Genomic DNA, 17,296 nt, shown 5'->3' with positions numbered 1-17,296 from the left:
GAATGCGTGAAACAGCTGCATAAAAGTTCAATTGTTTTACATTTTAAGTTAAAGCTTTAAAGCTCTTAAAAATTAAAATTTAACTTTAATGTAAATTCAGTTTAATGCCGATCAATAAATATTTATGCAATTTTAAAGCATAACTCATCAAGTGCTATAAAATAGATAGAAACACACTAACTTCGTTAGCTTCAAAATGAAATGATTATTTTCTAATGGCTTACAAATGCGTGACCTAAAGTGCATTGAACAAGATTCATTGCCAAGCTCAGAAAAATTCCCCGATATGTAATAAAACAATATATATCAGTCTACCAGCCTACTTTGCTACATGACAAGCCAATTCAAGTGCATTCTGAGCGAAATAAATTCTACTATAAATATATACTTTACATGGGGCTCAAAAATGTTCTTAAGACGCTTTGTGGAATTTATTATCGACCAAAATCTAGCCAGCGAAACAATAGCTCCTTGGATGCATTTCTAACTAGGATCGGCATTAAAGCCGCCAACATTTCCGCGGAAAACGGTGATTTTCCAGCAGCATGGCCATGGCCCAAAACAGTTTCAATAAGTTGGGGCTACACAACTTTTACCACGCCTTTTGCTTGGCAAAAGGATGAGAAGAGGAAGATGCACGGCAAAGAAAATAAAAGCATTTAGCCCGTGGGCGTTGTGGGTGGGTGTGGCAGGGGCGGTCAATGGGAGTGGGCGTGGCACTCAGTTCGCTGCTGTTAAAAATTTGAACGCGCTGATGGGCATTTTTACAACTGAAGCGTTAACTATGTGCAACTTGCAGCAGGAGGGGAAAACGAGGGTCCATGAAAATGGGAACCAACAAAGAAAAGTTTTCACCACTGAACCGAAACTACAAATACCCTCGGTTGAAACAATAATGAGATGATCAAGAAAATTTGAGGTCCTCATAATAAATTTCTTATATATATAGAAGTTCCTAAAGACTGCAAACATTTTTAAACATTTGCAAAGTTTGCGAATTGAAATATGCATAAGCTTGCAAGATCTTAAGATACATTTATAATTTTATTGTGTTTCCATTCCGTGAGAGTATACAACTATAAATGAAATGTAAGCAGCTGAAAATAAAATAGAAGACCGAGAAAAATAGGAAAGCAACGTGGCATTTTTTCGATAGAAGCTCACAATATTTTCCATTTTAGTTTACAAGCTTCGAGCCGCAGGCTGAAACCAACCACACAACCACGCTGTAAAATCAAATGAAATTTCCATGAGCTTTTCCAACAACACTGAATCGCAGCAAATTCAAAGACAGTTTATGGAAAAATCCGTAAATACCAAATATATTTTTGTTGATTTTATTTCAAACAAATACATTAAGAAAATTATGAGAAAATTTCACTGTTTTTACTTTGGAGTTGAATTGAAAATGGGAAGGAGTTTTCATGAAACTCTATACCTAATTTATTCATTCTTAATACTTAATAAGTATTTTTCTATTATTGCCAGTTAAAAGCTAATTTGTTTGTAAGCACCCTAATTTAAACTGGTCATGGAAACCAAACTTATTTATCACTTGAGCTTAATTCCGCTTGGCTTTCTGCTTTGGCTTGGAAGTGTCCTTCTTAATAAATAATTCCTGCAGGAGTCGCCACACTAAACGGATCAGCAGGAAAATACAATAGAGCACGAATATAATGCCGCCATATAGTATCAGCATTGCGTCCAGATTGTGGTATTGAATGAAATTCAGATCCTGGGAGGCGCTCCTTAGATACTTGGCACCCTTATGCCGGGACACATGCTCCACCCAATAAACGGCCCGCTCCAAAGGAGTCTGCTGCTGATCGCGATATCTGTCGGACATGTCGCGCACCCTCTGGGTGGCTTCGGGATTGTTGATTATTTTCTGAATCGCAGCCAAAAGCTTGGCAGAACTCAATTCCTCGTAATGAACAGTCACCCCGTAGCCATTCTGCTCGGCACGAGCCATGTTCAGGAACTGATCGCCAAAGATTGGAATGCCCACGAAGGGTTTGCGATGGTAAATGGACTCCGTGGTACTGAGCAGACCGCCGTGCGTAATAAAGGCCAGCACATTGTCATGGGCCAGGATGTCGTCCTGAGGGAACCAGTCCGAGATGAACACATTGGCGGGCTTTCCGGGCAGATCCGTGTCCTCGAACTTCCACAGCACACGCTGCTTCAGCTGGGCAAAGGTGTCGATCAGCGCCTGGCGTTTTTCCAACGGCAGTGTTTTGCTCTTCAGATTGGAGCCCATCGAGAAGTAGATAACTCCATGCTCGGCACCCTCAATGAACTCCAGAATGTCCTTGGGCAGCGGCTGGCGCTTTCGATTGATGTGCATGCCGCCCACCTCGATCATATTGGGTGAGTAGGGTCGTGGAAAACTGAGCGATACATGTTGATTGAGCAGCACCAGAGCCGTGTTCTTGCGCATATCGTAAAAGTCCTGCTTGTTATTGGGGAAGTACTTGCGGTAGAGGACCTCCTGGCGCGGCAGATAGAAGTAGTTGAGGAAGATATATTCGTAGGTGAGGAAGGCCTGGTTGCCCACTCGCTCTACGAGGGACATGCGGTCACTAAACTTCAGCAGTGCACTGGGAACATACGAGGGCGGTGAAGGAGATCCCACCTAAAATAAAAGGTAAGAATATATAAATTATGGAAATCCTCTTAGTCACTATGGCAAATAATCACCCACCAGATCGGTGTTCCAGCTAATAGCTCCAAAGGTGCCCAGTCCTATAAGTGGAGCCTTGAAATGCTCGGCGAATCCGAAGTGAGCTTCGTTCAGGAACACCTCGGATATTACGGCATCGAAGGTCTGGTTGGATTTCATCAGTTCTATCACAGATGGTTCCTTCAGCAGCAATTCGGTTATTTCAATACCCATTTCGTGAAAGTTAATGATCTGCTTGATTATGGGCTCCTTTGAGCTTTGCAAAAGGTTAGCAATTCTTCCTAAAATAAATTAAAGTGTATTAAAACGCGTGTCTTTCTAACAAAGAGAACATGTCATGTCATACAAAATTGGTATTAGGTTAGGTTATTTTAAAACCCTTAAGTGCTTAGAAACCATGGACGTTATCAGAAGCAATTGTTAGCTAGGCTTATCGAATCGAACTTAACTCATTTTTATTGGTGCAACTTCTTGAGGTAAAAATGAAATGACTTTGAAAGTTAAGCTAATAAGCTGAATTCATTTAGTTATGTAATGCATAAGTAAACCAGAAAACTCCATTTGTCAACAAATAAATATTTGATGTAACCCAACCGGTTTACACCATAGGCCATATTTTACAAATTCACATTTTAAAAGTCTTTAAATGTTGTCACCATTGCAAAATAACAGAAATAATTTATGTTATATTAATCACACTAATAATATGATACGACTGTGTTCTTGAATTATAATGGAAGTTCATTGTTCAAACTTTAGATTCCATTCAATAATTATTAATTTCAGACACAGTGTCTGTAGTCTTACCGAATTCCCCATTAGATTGTGTAATAATGTTATTAATAATTTCGGTCGTTAAACATACCCTGCATGGAAGTCAGAATGCTCTTGGCCGGAACATCTTTGATGTTCTTGATGGGTTTCTTCAGCTCGAAGGGGGAGATGATGGTCACCTGATGTCCCGCAGCGGCTAATCCCTTGGCCAGGGCAGATCCCACATGGTAATGGGATCGTGCGGCGGTATGGAGCACCACCAGGTAGTTGTAGGCAGACACGCAGCTCAGCAGGCAGAACAGCAGTAGGGCCAGAAAACCCGTTTGGCCAGCTGTTGGTTTCATCGTTAGTTTCGAAAACTGCGAATTCAATACAATTAATTTGGCTTAATTGTTGCCAGTTGTGAAATGCGTTCTTAACGACCAACGACCGTGAAACTGATACTAAATGGGGGCTACGAACGCCTCGACGCCTCGCAGTAAACTGAGTTAACATGGGACTGCGATGAGGTAATTATAAGTGGTTGGGTTAGGTCCCAATCAGATTTGGAGAGTGTGCTCTGCTCTGCTCTTCTATTCTCACGCCCTCTCTTCTTCGTCATCGTTACAGTGCCAAATCTCAATATTTTGTACGCTATTCACGATCGAGTGTCAATATCTCTACAAAGTGGAGAGGCTCTCTCGCATATATTATCAGTTTTGGATAGGTTTTATTCTCGGATTCTCCTTCGCTTTGTTTTCACACCGGCTTTTTTGGTGGGGAGCAATATTTTGTTTTGTTTTTCACTTTGGTTCTCTTTCTGATGCATGGTTGGTGTAGAATTCTGATTCAAACAATATTTGTTGTTGATAAAGAAAACTATGCGAGGTATTTTAGAAAATGCACGTTGCGAATTTTTGTTTGAGATCAAAATTTGAGATAATTATTAAGCCACCATAAAATTTAATAATAGTTTGATGTATTATGTAAAAAATTATTTGTATTTAAGTCCACCGAAAAAATCCAATATACTTAAAAAAGATAATATTCTATATAGCTTAGTTTTGTACTAAAAAAATATTTATATATAAACTAGTTAATTTTTAGCTTCGAACTAGGTTTATATAGAAAGCCGTTTACAATAGTAACTAAAAACCGAACTAATAGAAAGACGAAAATAACGGTCAATCCAATGACCGAAAAGAATGTCGCCAGAACATCCAGATTGTGGTATTGGATGAAGTTCAGATCCTGGCAGGCACTTCTCAGGTACTTGGCTCCTTTATGCCGAGTCACATGCTCCACCCAATAAACAGCTCGTTCCAGTGGAGTCTCCTTTTGGTCCCGATATTGACTGGATATCACCTTAACCCTTTCCGTGAAGCTAGGATCACTAGTAATCCTTTCGATGGCGGATCGGAATAGTGAAGCCGTTAGTTGGGCATACTTCACCGTGATGCCATAGCCCATTTGCTCGGCTCTTGCCATATTCATGAACTGATCGCCAAAGAAGGGAATACCCACGACGGGCTTGCCATGGTAAATCGATTCCATTGTGCTCAAAAGTCCTCCATGGGTTATAAAGGCAATCACTTTTTCGTGTGCCAGGATATCGTCCTGCGGTAACCAGTTCGATATGAGAACATTATCCGGTTTGTCGACAAAGGTTTCCTCCTCGTACTTCCAAATAACTCGGTACTTGAGTCCCCTTAGCGTCTCCACAATGGCCTTTCGCTTGTTCTCCGGTAAATCTTTGCTGTTCAGATTGGAGCCCAATGAAAAATAGATAACCCCATGCTCGGCTTCTTCGATGAATTTGCGAATATTTTGGGGCAGTGGCTTTGGTGCCTTTCGATTCACGTGCATTCCGCCCACTTCGATCATGTTTGGCGAATAGGGCCGTGGATTGCTGATCGATACATGATTGTTAAGTAGCACCAATGACGTATCCTTGCGCATCCTATAAAAGTCCTGTTTGTTGTTAGGGAAATACTTTCGGTACAGTGCTTCATGTCTTGGTAGATTAATCAAATTCTCATAGGCAAATTCGTATATCTGGAATCCCAAATTCTGAGCCCTTTCCCAGAAATTCATGCGATCCCCGAACCGCAGCAATGAGTGTGGCACATACGATGGTGGCGAGGGTGTGCCCACCAGATCAGAGGTCCAACCAGTGGCACCCAAGCTGCTCAGAGTGATCAGTGGAGCTCCGAAATGTTCTGCAAAACCGTAGTGGGCGTCATTCATGAAAGTCTCACAGATTACTCCATCGAATGTGCGGTTTTGTTTTAATAGCTCCTGTACTTTCGGCTCCTTTAAAAGACTTTCTGTTATATCCAAGCCCATTAAACTGATTCTTGGATATCGCAATAGAACCGGCTTTTTGGCATTCTCCAGAATTCGCGCTTTGTAAACTACGGGAGAAAAGAATGCATTTAAATAACAAATATATAACCAGTTCCTAGCACCAAAATAGCTTAGTTTTTATGGTCGCTTAAGTTAAAGTTCTATAAATATGCTTAATGTTTTTTTTCGATGATTTTTATACCCGAAAATAGCCGGTATAACCAATTTGTTGTTGACCCCCTGAGATTTGGGCAACTTTCACGTGTTCCTTATCAGATATGACAACGCTTATTTCAAGCGATAAGCAATACGTGCCAAATGGTTGTAGTTTTTTGATTAGCGATAATATGATAGTACTCACCGCCCATCACGGTGATAATATTCGGCGTTTCCACATCAATTATGTTCTTAATGGGCTTCCTTTGGGGAAATGGCGATACCAAAGTGACTTCATGACCGGCGGCGGCTAATCCTTTGGCCAATGCAAAGCAGACGGCGTAGTGCGATTTCGATGCAGTATGGCTGATCATCAGGTAGGAATAGCCCCATGATTGGCCAAAAAGGGCTAAGATTAGCAAAAGCCACGAATTTAGGAGCCAACGCATTGCGACAGCGTCTTTGAAGGTTAAAAAACAGACTGAAGCAGGTTTACTTAATTTCTAGTAGTTATAGTATTTGATAAGAAACTTTGTCAGTAGATTAGTGAAACGTTTGAAGTGGCGGCTGCCCCACAAAGAATATTCTTTTACAACTTTGTGTGTCTGTATATTCATTGAGAAAATGATACATGGTATAGTTAATATATAATAATATGGTTTTAATAAATTTTATTTTTAATAGTTAAAGTGATATATTTATAACCTCGTTGCTTAAATAATAACTAATTTATTAAAAAGTTGTTTTATTTTCTATCGATGTTTGTTTAGTTGAGTTAAAGTTTCTCTCTTATAGCATTCGTTCTTCTCTCTTTGATTATAAATTACTCTTAACTGAAAGATTTTTATTGAGCGAAAAACTTTTTTGTTTGCTTGAGTTCTCTTGAGAATTTGCAAAAACATGAGAACTTAATGCTGATTGATCAGCGCATTTCCACCCCTTCGCACTACTCTTTAAAAGTGAGTAATAATTGTAAAGTAATACAATTGTATATGAACTAATAATTTAATTAAGTATATAATGTATTATAAATGTATTAGCCAACTTAAAATATATTGATATAGATAAATATAGGTCATTCAACAGTCGACTTGACGAGCACGATTTTCCACAATCAAAATTGTGTGCTTACCTTTTGATTCCTGCGAATTCCATGCTGGGTCTCTCGTTGAATTTACAAAAGTTTAATTTCACAATGATTGTATATATACTCAGATCCATGTTGAGCATAGTAGGCATTATCAGTGTGTTGCAGAAACGCGCTCAGTTCGGTTTGGTTATTGGTTCGCCGGTTGATTTTCATCACCATGCGTACGTTCACCTTGATCTTGGGACTATTGTGCAGCTTGGGATACTCAAGTGGATACAATTACCTGATGGTTCTGAATTCCGCCGGTCGTTCCCACTTTAATGTGGGACACGCTTTGGCCAAGGGATTGGTCAAGGCTGGGCATACAATCACCGTAGTGTCCGTCTTTCCTCAGAAAAAACCCATTCCTGGTTATACTGATGTAAGTGTGCCAAATGTGATCGAAGTCATGGGAGGTAAGTACTTTTATTATGTATAGTTGTTTTAGTATACTTTTTTTAAAAACCGGTTATTTCCTTAGGAGACATTGGAGCCTTGTGGGCATCTATCCAAAAGACATATACTCAGAATCTCATCGATCATTATCAAATGGGATTTCGCATCACCAGAGGCCTTTTCGAGGACTCCAATTTCCAGGATTTTCTGAAGAGCAACCAAAGCTTTGATGCGATCATATGTGAGACTTTCTACAATGATGCCCACTATGGCTTGGCAGAGCATTTTAATGCTCCACTGATTGGATTGGCCACCGGTGGAGGTCTGACATTTATCACAGATATGGTAAGTAAAGGATAAACAGATTTGTTCTAACGAACAAAAAAGGAATCTTCTATATCATATGAATGAAAGTTCAAATTTCATAAACGAAAGAAAAGCATTATGTTGAAGTCAGTCGTATTTCACATTTGGTGAAATGATGATCTTTAGTTTATAATATTATTTAAGGATTATTTGAAATACTAAATATATTTTAACTTTTTCAGGTTGGTTCCCCCGCTCCAGCTTCGTTCGTGCCCCACATAATGCTACCCTTTAACGATCACATGTCGCTGTACGAACGCCTTTTGAACGTGGCTTTTCTTGGCTATGAAAGAGTTCTACTGGACTACTATTTCTTACCGACTCAGGAGAAGTTATACAAGGAGTTCTTTCCGGGCAACAAGAGGTGTTTCTATAAGATGCGCCGAAATGCCTCCTTGGTGCTCATCAATCAACATGTTTCACTAAGTTTTCCGCGACCGCACTCACCCAACATGATTGAAGTGGGTGGCATGCATATCGACGGAAAGTGGAATCCACTGCCCGAGAAGATCGAGAGATTCATCAATGAGTCAGAACATGGAGCCATTTACTTTTCCATGGGATCGAATCTCAAGACCAAGGACTTACCCCCATCAAAGGTTCAAGAGATCCTGAAAGCATTAGGTGGGCTCAAACAGCGTGTTCTCTGGAAATTTGAGCTGGATAACCTGCCCAACAAACCGGAGAATGTCTACATTTCCGACTGGTTTCCACAGACGGACATATTGGCCCATCCCAAGATCATGGCATTTGTGACCCACGGCGGCATGCTGAGCACCACGGAGTCCATTTATCATGCTAAACCCGTGATCGGTTTGCCGATCTTTAGTGATCAGTTTTTCAACATGGCTCATGCCGAGCAAAACGGCTATGGCATAATGCTGGACTTCAAGACGCTGAATGCCGTAGAATTCCGGAAAGCAATCGAGCGGATTACAAGTGAGCCATCCTACACCAAAGTGGTGCAGGGCATATCCTTCCGATATCGGGATCAACAACAAACGCCAATTGAAAATGCGATATACTGGGTGGAACATGTGACCCGCCATCAAGGAGCTGCCTATTTGAAAAGTGCGGCACAAAGGCTGAACTGGTGGCAGTACCACAATGTTGATGTGCTCCTAATTATTTTTGTAGTAATGGTTCTGTTGCTAATTGTACTGCCAATTACTATCTATAAGCTGCTTAAAAAGTTATTACTCAAAGGAGAGAGAACTCAAAGCACTAAAGTCAAACGCAACTAGAAATGTAGCTTTGCACTTTTGTATAAAAATCTATGATAAATAAGTTTCCACACTAAAGTATTAAAAGCATGCTATGTTATTAAATTCTATATAAAGAGTAATTGATATGGTGATATGGTTTGTGCATTCAGATCGTTGGGAAAACCATAATGTGAATTTATCTCGAACAAACAGATGTAATTGCCAAACATTTGAATTTCTGGTCAACCGTTTCCATTTCCATTGTGCCACATCCATTTCCTGATGCCACAAGCAAATTACTGCCTAACAGCATGCTGCAAAAAATTGTTTTCATCTTTTCCACCCAGCGCACAAACAATCGCTAACTCGCATCGAAAAGTTGAGATGTATTTTCATGGGCTGGCAAAAATACATTTCGCTTTTCTATTATTGGCCACGTTATCAATGCACACACGTGCCGGCCGCTGATTGATTTCGCTAGCAAGCGAAACGAGAGTAAAATTCAAACCAAACGCAAATGACAAAACAAAATTGGAAATGCAGACGATGAGATGGGGGGCAAAATTTAAATAGGCACTCGAGCATTAAATTAAGCAGCATCAATATACGTAGGTCGCTGAAAACCAGTCAGAACGAGTGAGTCCCGGGATAGGAAAACACAAGGAGTGTCACTGTACCGGCCGCCCACATTCACAACACCACTCCCGCCGATCAAAAAAAAAAAACAAAAAAGAGGAGAAAATCATAAAATAAAGTAAAGGAAACCGCTCCGAGGTGCAAAACGGCTGAAATGAAGGAAATGAAATGCCAAAAAGACAGAGTTTCCCCACTTGCAACACACACGACAGCTTTTCCGAGTGTGTTTGTGCACTGAGCGAAAAGCGCAAGTTGAAAAATGCATATCTGAAATGGTTATCTATATATTCTACTATTTAAACATTTAGGTTGAGCTAAGAGAAGGAATTAAAGCATAAAGATTTTTAAATTGTTTAAAAATATTATTGTTTTTATACTTATACTTAACCTTGTAGCATATTCCAATTTATCTTCTTTACAATGGTAAGCCCTATTATTGCAAATAAAAATAGCACAATTTATTTTCAGTGTAAAAGCGTGTGCAATGCCATTGAAAAGACACGTTGAGCGAGAGCCAAAAGGAAGTGAAGCAGGCAAAAATATGGAAAATATACGTAATGTGAGCAAAAAAGTTAGCTATGCACAAAAACTTTTTGATGGCGCGCTGAAAGTGAAAAGTAAATTTACGCTAAAGTCGGCGAAATGCACAGTAAAGGGAAAATAAAAATTGAGAGTTGAGTGGGTTTTTTCTTTTTTTTTTTTGCCAGCTTGCCGGAGGGGGGTAAGTGGCGAGTGGCGAGCGGGGGGCGGGATAAGTTGCAAAAGAATATGAAATGGCAAGAAAAAGCGAAATGAAACGGAAGTTCAAGTTGATTTGTTTGCAGGCAAAGTGGAATTTTCCCGGCACACCAATACTCCCCCCACCTACACAGCACCACACTCACACATTGACAGCCATTTTGCGGAAACGGAAGCTGCGTTTCAATCGTACTTCTGATGAAGTTAACAACAACAACCAAACCGAAAACAGCAACAACAGTTGGCTGTGGGGGCAAATAAATTTAGCATAACAATGGCGAATTTACGAGTGTGTGTGCCGGTACAACGCTTCGTATGCGTATTATGATTTTGATTCGCGTATTATGCCTATAATTTTGAAAATTGTAATGCCTACTTCGGTGCGGCAATTCAGGCTTTGCTACGTTTTCCTTTTTTTAAGCAATATACATTAAACATTAAACTTTTTATATATATTTTTTTGCAGTAAATATTTCTTCAACGGTTTACATGAAAATGCCACTAAAAGGCACTCTTTATTTTTAAGAGCAACACATCCGGTTTAAATCGTTTTCCTTTCGTTTTTTAAACACCTTGCGGCTATGATTCATGCATGTAATGTCTGCGGTCCTTAATGTCGCAGTATCGTAATTAAAAAGTGCACTGCGGCGCCATGGGCGTTATTTTACGTTTTTTTTTTGGGGTTTTCCTGATATATCACACATTTTCCAACCGAACCCCTTACCATCCCTTCCCCTTCAGCATATGTATGCAGAGATTGCGCTTGAAATGACAGTTGCACTTGCACCATGACAATGCGCCCGAAATGGAAAATGGGGTGGGAAATTCGTTTGGGGGAAGGGCAGTTGGGGACTATGCAGCGGGGCAAATTGATTGCGATTGTTGAGTTGATTGGCAGGCGGCACACACACTCTTACACACACATATAGATACACATGCATATACATATATGTACATACATACATATATAGATTGACTGCATGCGACACTGGCAAACAAAAGCGTCGCTTTGTGGTTTGCATTGTTCATGCCTTTTTGCTCGCTTTTTCCTTTCTTGCTCCTTGTTAAAGGACCTTTTTTTGCACCGATTTATTTCTGGTTGCCGCTGAAATTAAGTTCGTTTTGTCTTTTGGATTTTGGCTTTGGCATTTTTAACACGCGCAATTTAGAAGATGACAGATAGTTTACTGCACCGTTTAGACAAAAGAAAAGCTCAGTCTTTGTTTGAGTATTTTTCCCGTTGCGTTTAAATTGGTTTTGATTAAAAGGTTTTAAAGCAAATTAATATGTAGTATGTATTGATATCTATACTCTAAAGTTTTTGTATACTTAAATTATTTATCAGCTTAAGCTAAGGCAAACAAATTCCTCTTTAGGAATATAGACGCTTTAAGTTGATTGTTATTAATAAATTAACCCATTTTAATTTCGTTAAACAATCAAATGTTGGTAGAAGACTTTGGGCTTTGCCCCAAGCAAAATATTTTCAGTAGATGAAACTCACAATTTCTTGCGCATTTAGTGAAATGCACTGTTTTTTTTTAGAGTTTAAAATAAATTGATTAAATTTGCCCAGCCTTTGGCTGTGGTTTAAAAGTTAATTGTTGTCGCTGGCGGCCAAACGAGAGGTGTATAAAATGGTGAGTAAATGTCTAAATTATATAGTCAAAATGCAGTCAAATCCAATCGGTTAACAACCATATTAATGTAAACTTCATTCCATTTTCCTCAAAAAAAAAGTGGCGCCTTCTTTTTAAAGTGTTTTTGTTTGTTCTGGCTCGCCGGAGCTCTTTGAAATATTAAAATTAATAATAAATGTTGACGGCATTCATTTGTTGCTGCTGCTACACAAATATGAAGACTTCATTATGGCCGACTCATTTCTCGTTGTCTATTTTCTTAAACTCTCCATCGTCTACCACTTCTGCCTCTTACAGTTGAGGTCAAAATGTTTAAACACATATCAATTTTATTATATATATATATATATATACATATATATTTTATTATATCGTAGTAAAAGGTGTTGTAAAGTTTTGGATTTTAATTGATTTCATTTTGACTTTAGCTTTTATTTAGATATTATTTGTTATATATTAGAGTTCTGGAAAATAAGCGTTTCTTAGAATAAGATCATAAATAACTCTTTTAACTATGTATTTACATATATATATCCGAAAGCAACAAAGTTATTTCTATAAAATTTTAATATATTAAATATAACCTTGACCACCTTACCGTAGTGTCTTTTCTTAAGCCTAGGAAACTGAAACTATTAATGTGGCCACAACTGTTAGCTACTCTCTTTTCATCTGGTTGTGATTTTTATTTCTTTTGGCAATTTGTGCAGTTGCTGTTTCTTTTTCGCTTTTCCCCCCATTTTAACTCTCATTTGCTTCGTTTTTCTGCTAAATTAAATTTTATTTAACTGTTATGCATGAAATTGGTTACAATTTTTATTTTCATGATGTTTTGTCTGCATACACACACACACATAGAGGCTCACACACCAAATGGACGCTAATTTCTTTTGAAATTATTTAACAATTTTCGACTGCTATTCTCCAGTTGTTTTCGAGCTAGCAGAACAATCTAATTAGTCGTCCGGAAGGGGGGAATGCTAATAACGATGATGACGCCGATTTGTTTTATGCCAATTTACTTGGCAACATTTGTCGTTAATGCGACTGCCAAGAAATTTGGCACTGTCTCAAAAGTCCGGAAATCTTGTCTGCAGTCCCCAAAAACAGGCATAATTGGGCGAAAATACATAAATCTGTGTGAATAGATTGGCCAAAGAGAAAATGAGAATTTGTTTTCCCACTGATAAGTTACGCCTTTAGTGTTTTTAATTTGAATAAATTTAATTTGAAGGAATAAATTTAAACCTTTTTATTTGTATTTGTACTGTGTTCACTGATCATCACATTTTAAAATTGTGCGGGTATGCACTGGCGTTTTGCAACACTACGGTTTAGACTTGTCAATTACTAATTTCAACTCTGTGCTTCCATGTGACATTCGAAATGGAAGTGCTAAATCGAAACTATTAAATTAAATAGAACGCTGCAATCGAGTGTGCATAAGTGTAAAAAGTGATCAAATAAGTACTTGGGAAAGCGGTAGGCCATATTTAATCAAATTACTTCAGCCGAGCTGCATTAAGTGCCAGTTTTCTGATTGGATCGGGTGCAAGGACCCGGCATCGCCTCAATTGGCAATTAAAGCGCATCAACGTTAATGTCCGGCCGTCCAGGCGATAATAATAATAATAATGATGGTAACGAGACGACGGGCACGTATTTCCCTTTGGCAAAAAGTGGCAGAGAGCGAAAAAAAGTTGGAAAAAGTGGACACACTGGACTTTCTCGCAGGGCGCTGACATGTGGTCATTGTTGTTGCACTTGCCCCCCGTCATCGTGACGTCAGATGGCAAATTAAAAAGCGTGTGCAAGATGAAAATTCTTCCTTTCAGTGGCAGCATCAGAACCAGGAGCAGCAGCAGCAACAAGAATGCAATTTATGCACGACTTGCATATTAAACGTGTGTTAATTTTAGAGCAGTGCAGCAAGGCGTCAGCTGTCTCCTTTCCCCGCCGGTGGACTGGGGCTTAAGCTATCCGTCCCCCTCTCGCCAAAGACGAAATGACAGGCTGCGGTCAACACCATTTGTTTTTGTTGCTGCGAGGGAGTGGGAAAGGGATAAGCGGTGGGCACTACGTTTATCACTCCGTCCCTGTCTCGCTGCTACAGCCATGCAATTTTCCAGTTGAAAGGCTTAAAACTAAATTAAACTTTATGACTTGGCAAAGAGCAACAGGATTTGCGTCAACTACAAAAAGGATTACACGACGCCGCCCTCTCGGGAAACTCAGCTTTTCCTGGTCAACGCATATGAAGAATAATGTCTCGGCTTTCCTTAAGGGGATCAATATACTCTAGGATAAGTATTGCGCAACAAAAAATTACGCGCTTAACTACATTTAAATATTGCGATTGGTAAGTGAGAATAAATATATTAAATTTATATAGTTTTTGACATCCATTTTACAAATATCTTATATCTTAGATTTTTTAAAAATATTTTGTGTTATTGTTTCTTATAAAATCATTTTATTACTTCTCTTGATTTGCTTTTAGTTTTTTATTTAACTTTAATTTTTATATACTTTGTTTACGCAAAAAAAAAAACTTACATTAAATACTGTTTTACATATATCTATTATTTACATAAATCTTTACTCAAGGGCATTACCCAATTCACCTGGACTCGCTTTAGGATGTTAGCAGAGAAGTTGCTAAGCACAAACAAAGCAACAATCGTACAAATAAATGTAATGAGTCTAAGTGGCAGAGACAAAAATTGTCTGACATTTTATTGAGCAAATATTAAAAATATTACGAATCGTTGACCATTAGGAGCAGCCGTTGCTCCCCATCTGGAGGTCCAAGCAAAAGCAGGAGCTGAAAGCAGAAAGCACAAGCAGAAAGCACAAGCACAAATACCACTTATGTGGATATCGGGGAGTTTGTGTGCTTGTGCAGCAGCGAATCTCCACAGATAGCCAACTTAATGTAATGACCGAAAAGAAATCCAAGCTCACAAACATTTGCACAGATCCATGGCTCTTGTCCTTGTCCGCTAGCTGGACATGTGTTTCCAATGGTTTTCCCAGCTTTTCCTCTTCGTTTTTGTTTGGGGCCAGCACAGCTTGGGCCATTTAAAAACGCACAAAACTTGGCGCAAGGCGAAAAACAAACTTTTTCCCAACCAGAGAAAACTCAGCTGGGGGGCAAGATTTCCCTTTAGTGGCTGCCGTTGCAGTTGCAGCGTTTATTTGATTTTTACACACCGATTTTGAGCTATTCTTTTATTAGATTTTTCGTGTTGGCTTTTTTTCTACTCTCTGCTCTCTACTGTCGGCTTCTGCTGGGTTTTCGCACTTGTTTTTCTCGGTTTCTTGCTTTTATTTTTTATTTTTTTGTTTTTTGTTTGTCAGTTGTGAATTTGTAAGATTTGATTTTGAAAGTGGCCAGATAAAAAAGCACCCGAACGGGGTAAAACGAATTGAAAATAGCCAAATGGCTAAAAAGATTAGAAGCTGCATGGGGTGAATGAGTTGGGGAAATACTATAGAACCAATTCCACTTTGCAGATGGAGTGTGACAGATAAGTTGCCGACATTGATGGTAAAGGGTTATATGGGGGTCATGGCATCCCGTAGTTTTCGATAAGTTTTCTGATAAATTTTGTTAAATTTGCTAGTGTAACTTTTTCAAATTCGAATGAAAACATCATATGCGCTGTATTTGTAATTAATCACATGATTGTTTCGTGTAATGTAAATGTGTTCTATAATCTCTAATTAAAAAATTGGATTAAACATGTTAGATTAACGTACGTTTCAGTGGATTAAGTGAAATTTTCTCTATAAAAACAAACACCAAAACTGAGAATGAGTTTCAATTGTAAAATAGACCTACTGCTCCGATGTTGAAATACACAGTGCTTGTTTTACTTATAGGAATACCCAAGTTATTGGTAATTATACTAATGATATGCATATTTTAGTCAGAGATATTACTAAATTAGATTCCTAAATTAGTTGCAGGCACAAATGTCGTATGAGGCGATCTTTGTGTCGGTGACCAGTGAAGAGAACTCCAAACCGTTTGACCTTTCAAATCTTCGACTGATTGGTCGCGAGCGCATATTGAATGGGACTTTTGAAATACTCGAGGATTTGGACGATGAACATTTTCAGATATCTGTGGAAATTTACACGAATCCTGCTCGCGACGGCAATTATAAGCTACTTCCTATGAGCGTTCCACGTCAAGGAGTGTGTACATTCTTCAAAAAATATGGTTTCTATTTCAGGGACTGCATCAAAAATGGAATTAACACCGATTTATTTTTAAACACAACTTCTTGCTTATTTCCCAAAGGACATTATTATTTAAAGAACGTCACGATTAACGTTCAAAATTGGCCAAAAATTATGCAGCGCGGCCTTTGTCGACACATTGCATTTTTCTATAAAAATAATGTACCAATGGGCTCATATAACCTTACCTCCTCCATCGAAGACCGTGCTCCAAATTTTAACCTTCGGCCCCTTTAAAAGTTCATGCTGAACTAGAGGAATTATAAACATTTTCGTCTAACTAAAACATTTCCATTTTTCGAAAATAGTAATCCATATGCAAATTTACGTAAACGTAATAATGTTTTTAGTATACTTACTAAATGGTCTAAAATAAACCAATTACGTACTAATTGCAATTTTTATATTGTATTTGTTAGCCTGAGTCATAAATAATTTGTATAATCTGCTATAAATCAGATATAAAACTCCCCGCGTAAAACCGCGTAAAATTCGCCTTAGGTCCACACTCAATCATTTTGTACTCATTGCAACGTATGAAAATTCCATCTATTCGTAATATTTAAATGGCCATACCCGATTTTCGAAGCACAAGCATAAATCTCGGAGTGAAAAGCATCCTCGATTTGAGCATCTGCGCTGGCAAATTTAAAGCCATTACACTAATAAATAATCTGCCACACATTTAGCACATTGCCATCGATTTAATACAGCTTCAGCTTCATCTGCAGGAGCCATGGAGCTTCTCCATAGCTTTTCGCCAAAGACACGCCCACAGACAAATCCGAATCCAAATCGCATAACCCCCACCTCGACCATGCTCCATATACAGACATACATGAATGCCAAGGGAGGATGAGCGGGGTTGCCAGGACTAAAGGAGGTTTATTCCGATTCCGAGTGCTAAAGGGAGCCAGGAAAAAATTCATATGTCTGCTGCTGTGGCTGCTTTCAATTGCTTTCGGTTCGCTTTTTTCCTTTTTTTTTTTTGATTTGGTGG

At 38.8% G+C, this 17,296-nt stretch overlaps 4 protein-coding genes across 5 annotated transcripts; 2 read left to right on the top strand and 2 right to left on the bottom strand.

Annotated features, from left to right (window-relative positions):
* Positions 1 to 1,297: 1,297 nt before the first annotated feature.
* Positions 1,298 to 3,944, bottom strand: Ugt302C1 (UDP-glycosyltransferase family 302 member C1). The gene is made up of 3 exons (NM_144369.3): positions 3,549 to 3,944; positions 2,705 to 2,964; positions 1,298 to 2,635 (listed from the first exon to the last, which is right to left on the bottom strand). Exons 1-3 carry the CDS (start codon positions 3,799 to 3,801, stop codon positions 1,562 to 1,564), a joined length of 1,587 nt encoding a protein of 528 aa, NP_652626.1. The 5' UTR covers positions 3,802 to 3,944; the 3' UTR covers positions 1,298 to 1,561.
* A 584-nt stretch (positions 3,945 to 4,528) lies between these two features.
* On the bottom strand, positions 4,529 to 6,416 carry Ugt302E1 (UDP-glycosyltransferase family 302 member E1; the record flags this gene model as incomplete). Its single annotated transcript, NM_144368.3, has 2 exons — positions 6,144 to 6,416; positions 4,529 to 5,850 (listed from the first exon to the last, which is right to left on the bottom strand). The coding sequence occupies exons 1-2, from the start codon at positions 6,385 to 6,387 to the stop codon at positions 4,529 to 4,531; spliced, it is 1,566 nt and encodes a 521-aa protein (NP_652625.2). The 5' UTR covers positions 6,388 to 6,416.
* Positions 6,417 to 7,192: 776 nt separating this feature from the next.
* Ugt302K1 (UDP-glycosyltransferase family 302 member K1) lies at positions 7,193 to 10,016 on the top strand. Of its 2 annotated transcripts, none has more exons than NM_001300352.1 (3): positions 7,193 to 7,483; positions 7,549 to 7,808; positions 8,012 to 10,016. In NM_001300352.1, exons 1-3 carry the CDS (start codon positions 7,246 to 7,248, stop codon positions 9,071 to 9,073), a joined length of 1,560 nt encoding a protein of 519 aa, NP_001287281.1. In that variant the 5' UTR covers positions 7,193 to 7,245; the 3' UTR covers positions 9,074 to 10,016. The 2 variants fall into 2 exon arrangements, with proteins under 2 accessions (NP_001287281.1, NP_652620.1); NM_144363.2 differs by having other exon boundaries at positions 8,012 to 9,135.
* Positions 10,017 to 15,806: 5,790 nt separating this feature from the next.
* CheA86a (Chemosensory protein A 86a) lies at positions 15,807 to 16,696 on the top strand. Its single transcript, NM_001032003.2, has 2 exons — positions 15,807 to 15,950; positions 16,015 to 16,696. The coding sequence occupies exons 1-2, from the start codon at positions 15,900 to 15,902 to the stop codon at positions 16,531 to 16,533; spliced, it is 570 nt and encodes a 189-aa protein (NP_001027174.1). The 5' UTR covers positions 15,807 to 15,899; the 3' UTR covers positions 16,534 to 16,696.
* The last annotated feature ends 600 nt before the right edge of the window (positions 16,697 to 17,296 follow it).

Source organism: Drosophila melanogaster, chromosome 3R (genome assembly GCF_000001215.4).
Source record: "Drosophila melanogaster chromosome 3R".
Lineage (NCBI taxonomy): Eukaryota > Metazoa > Arthropoda > Insecta > Diptera > Drosophilidae > Drosophila > Drosophila melanogaster.
Note: the sequence above shows the minus strand (reverse complement) of the source record. Positions and strands in the feature narration are given on the sequence as shown.

What these genes read in the sequence shown, in the direction of transcription:
- CheA86a (NM_001032003.2), top strand. Translation starts at nt 15,900, where the DNA reads ATGTTGAAATACACAGTGCTTGTTTTACTTATAGGAATACCCAAGTTA. An exon ending in TAGGAATACCCAAGTTATTG is followed by an intron (nt 15,951 to 16,014) that starts GTAATTATACTA and finishes TTCCTAAATTAG; the next exon opens with TTGCAGGCACAAATGTCGTA.
- Ugt302C1 (NM_144369.3), bottom strand. Translation starts at nt 3,801, where the DNA reads ATGAAACCAACAGCTGGCCAAACGGGTTTTCTGGCCCTACTGCTGTTC. An exon ending in CATTCTGACTTCCATGCAGG is followed by an intron (nt 2,965 to 3,548) that starts GTATGTTTAACG and finishes AATTTATTTTAG; the next exon opens with GAAGAATTGCTAACCTTTTG. An exon ending in TTAGCTGGAACACCGATCTG is followed by an intron (nt 2,636 to 2,704) that starts GTGGGTGATTAT and finishes CTTTTATTTTAG; the next exon opens with GTGGGATCTCCTTCACCGCC.
- Ugt302K1 (NM_001300352.1), top strand. Translation starts at nt 7,246, where the DNA reads ATGCGTACGTTCACCTTGATCTTGGGACTATTGTGCAGCTTGGGATAC. An exon ending in TGTGATCGAAGTCATGGGAG is followed by an intron (nt 7,484 to 7,548) that starts GTAAGTACTTTT and finishes TTATTTCCTTAG; the next exon opens with GAGACATTGGAGCCTTGTGG. An exon ending in TGACATTTATCACAGATATG is followed by an intron (nt 7,809 to 8,011) that starts GTAAGTAAAGGA and finishes TAACTTTTTCAG; the next exon opens with GTTGGTTCCCCCGCTCCAGC.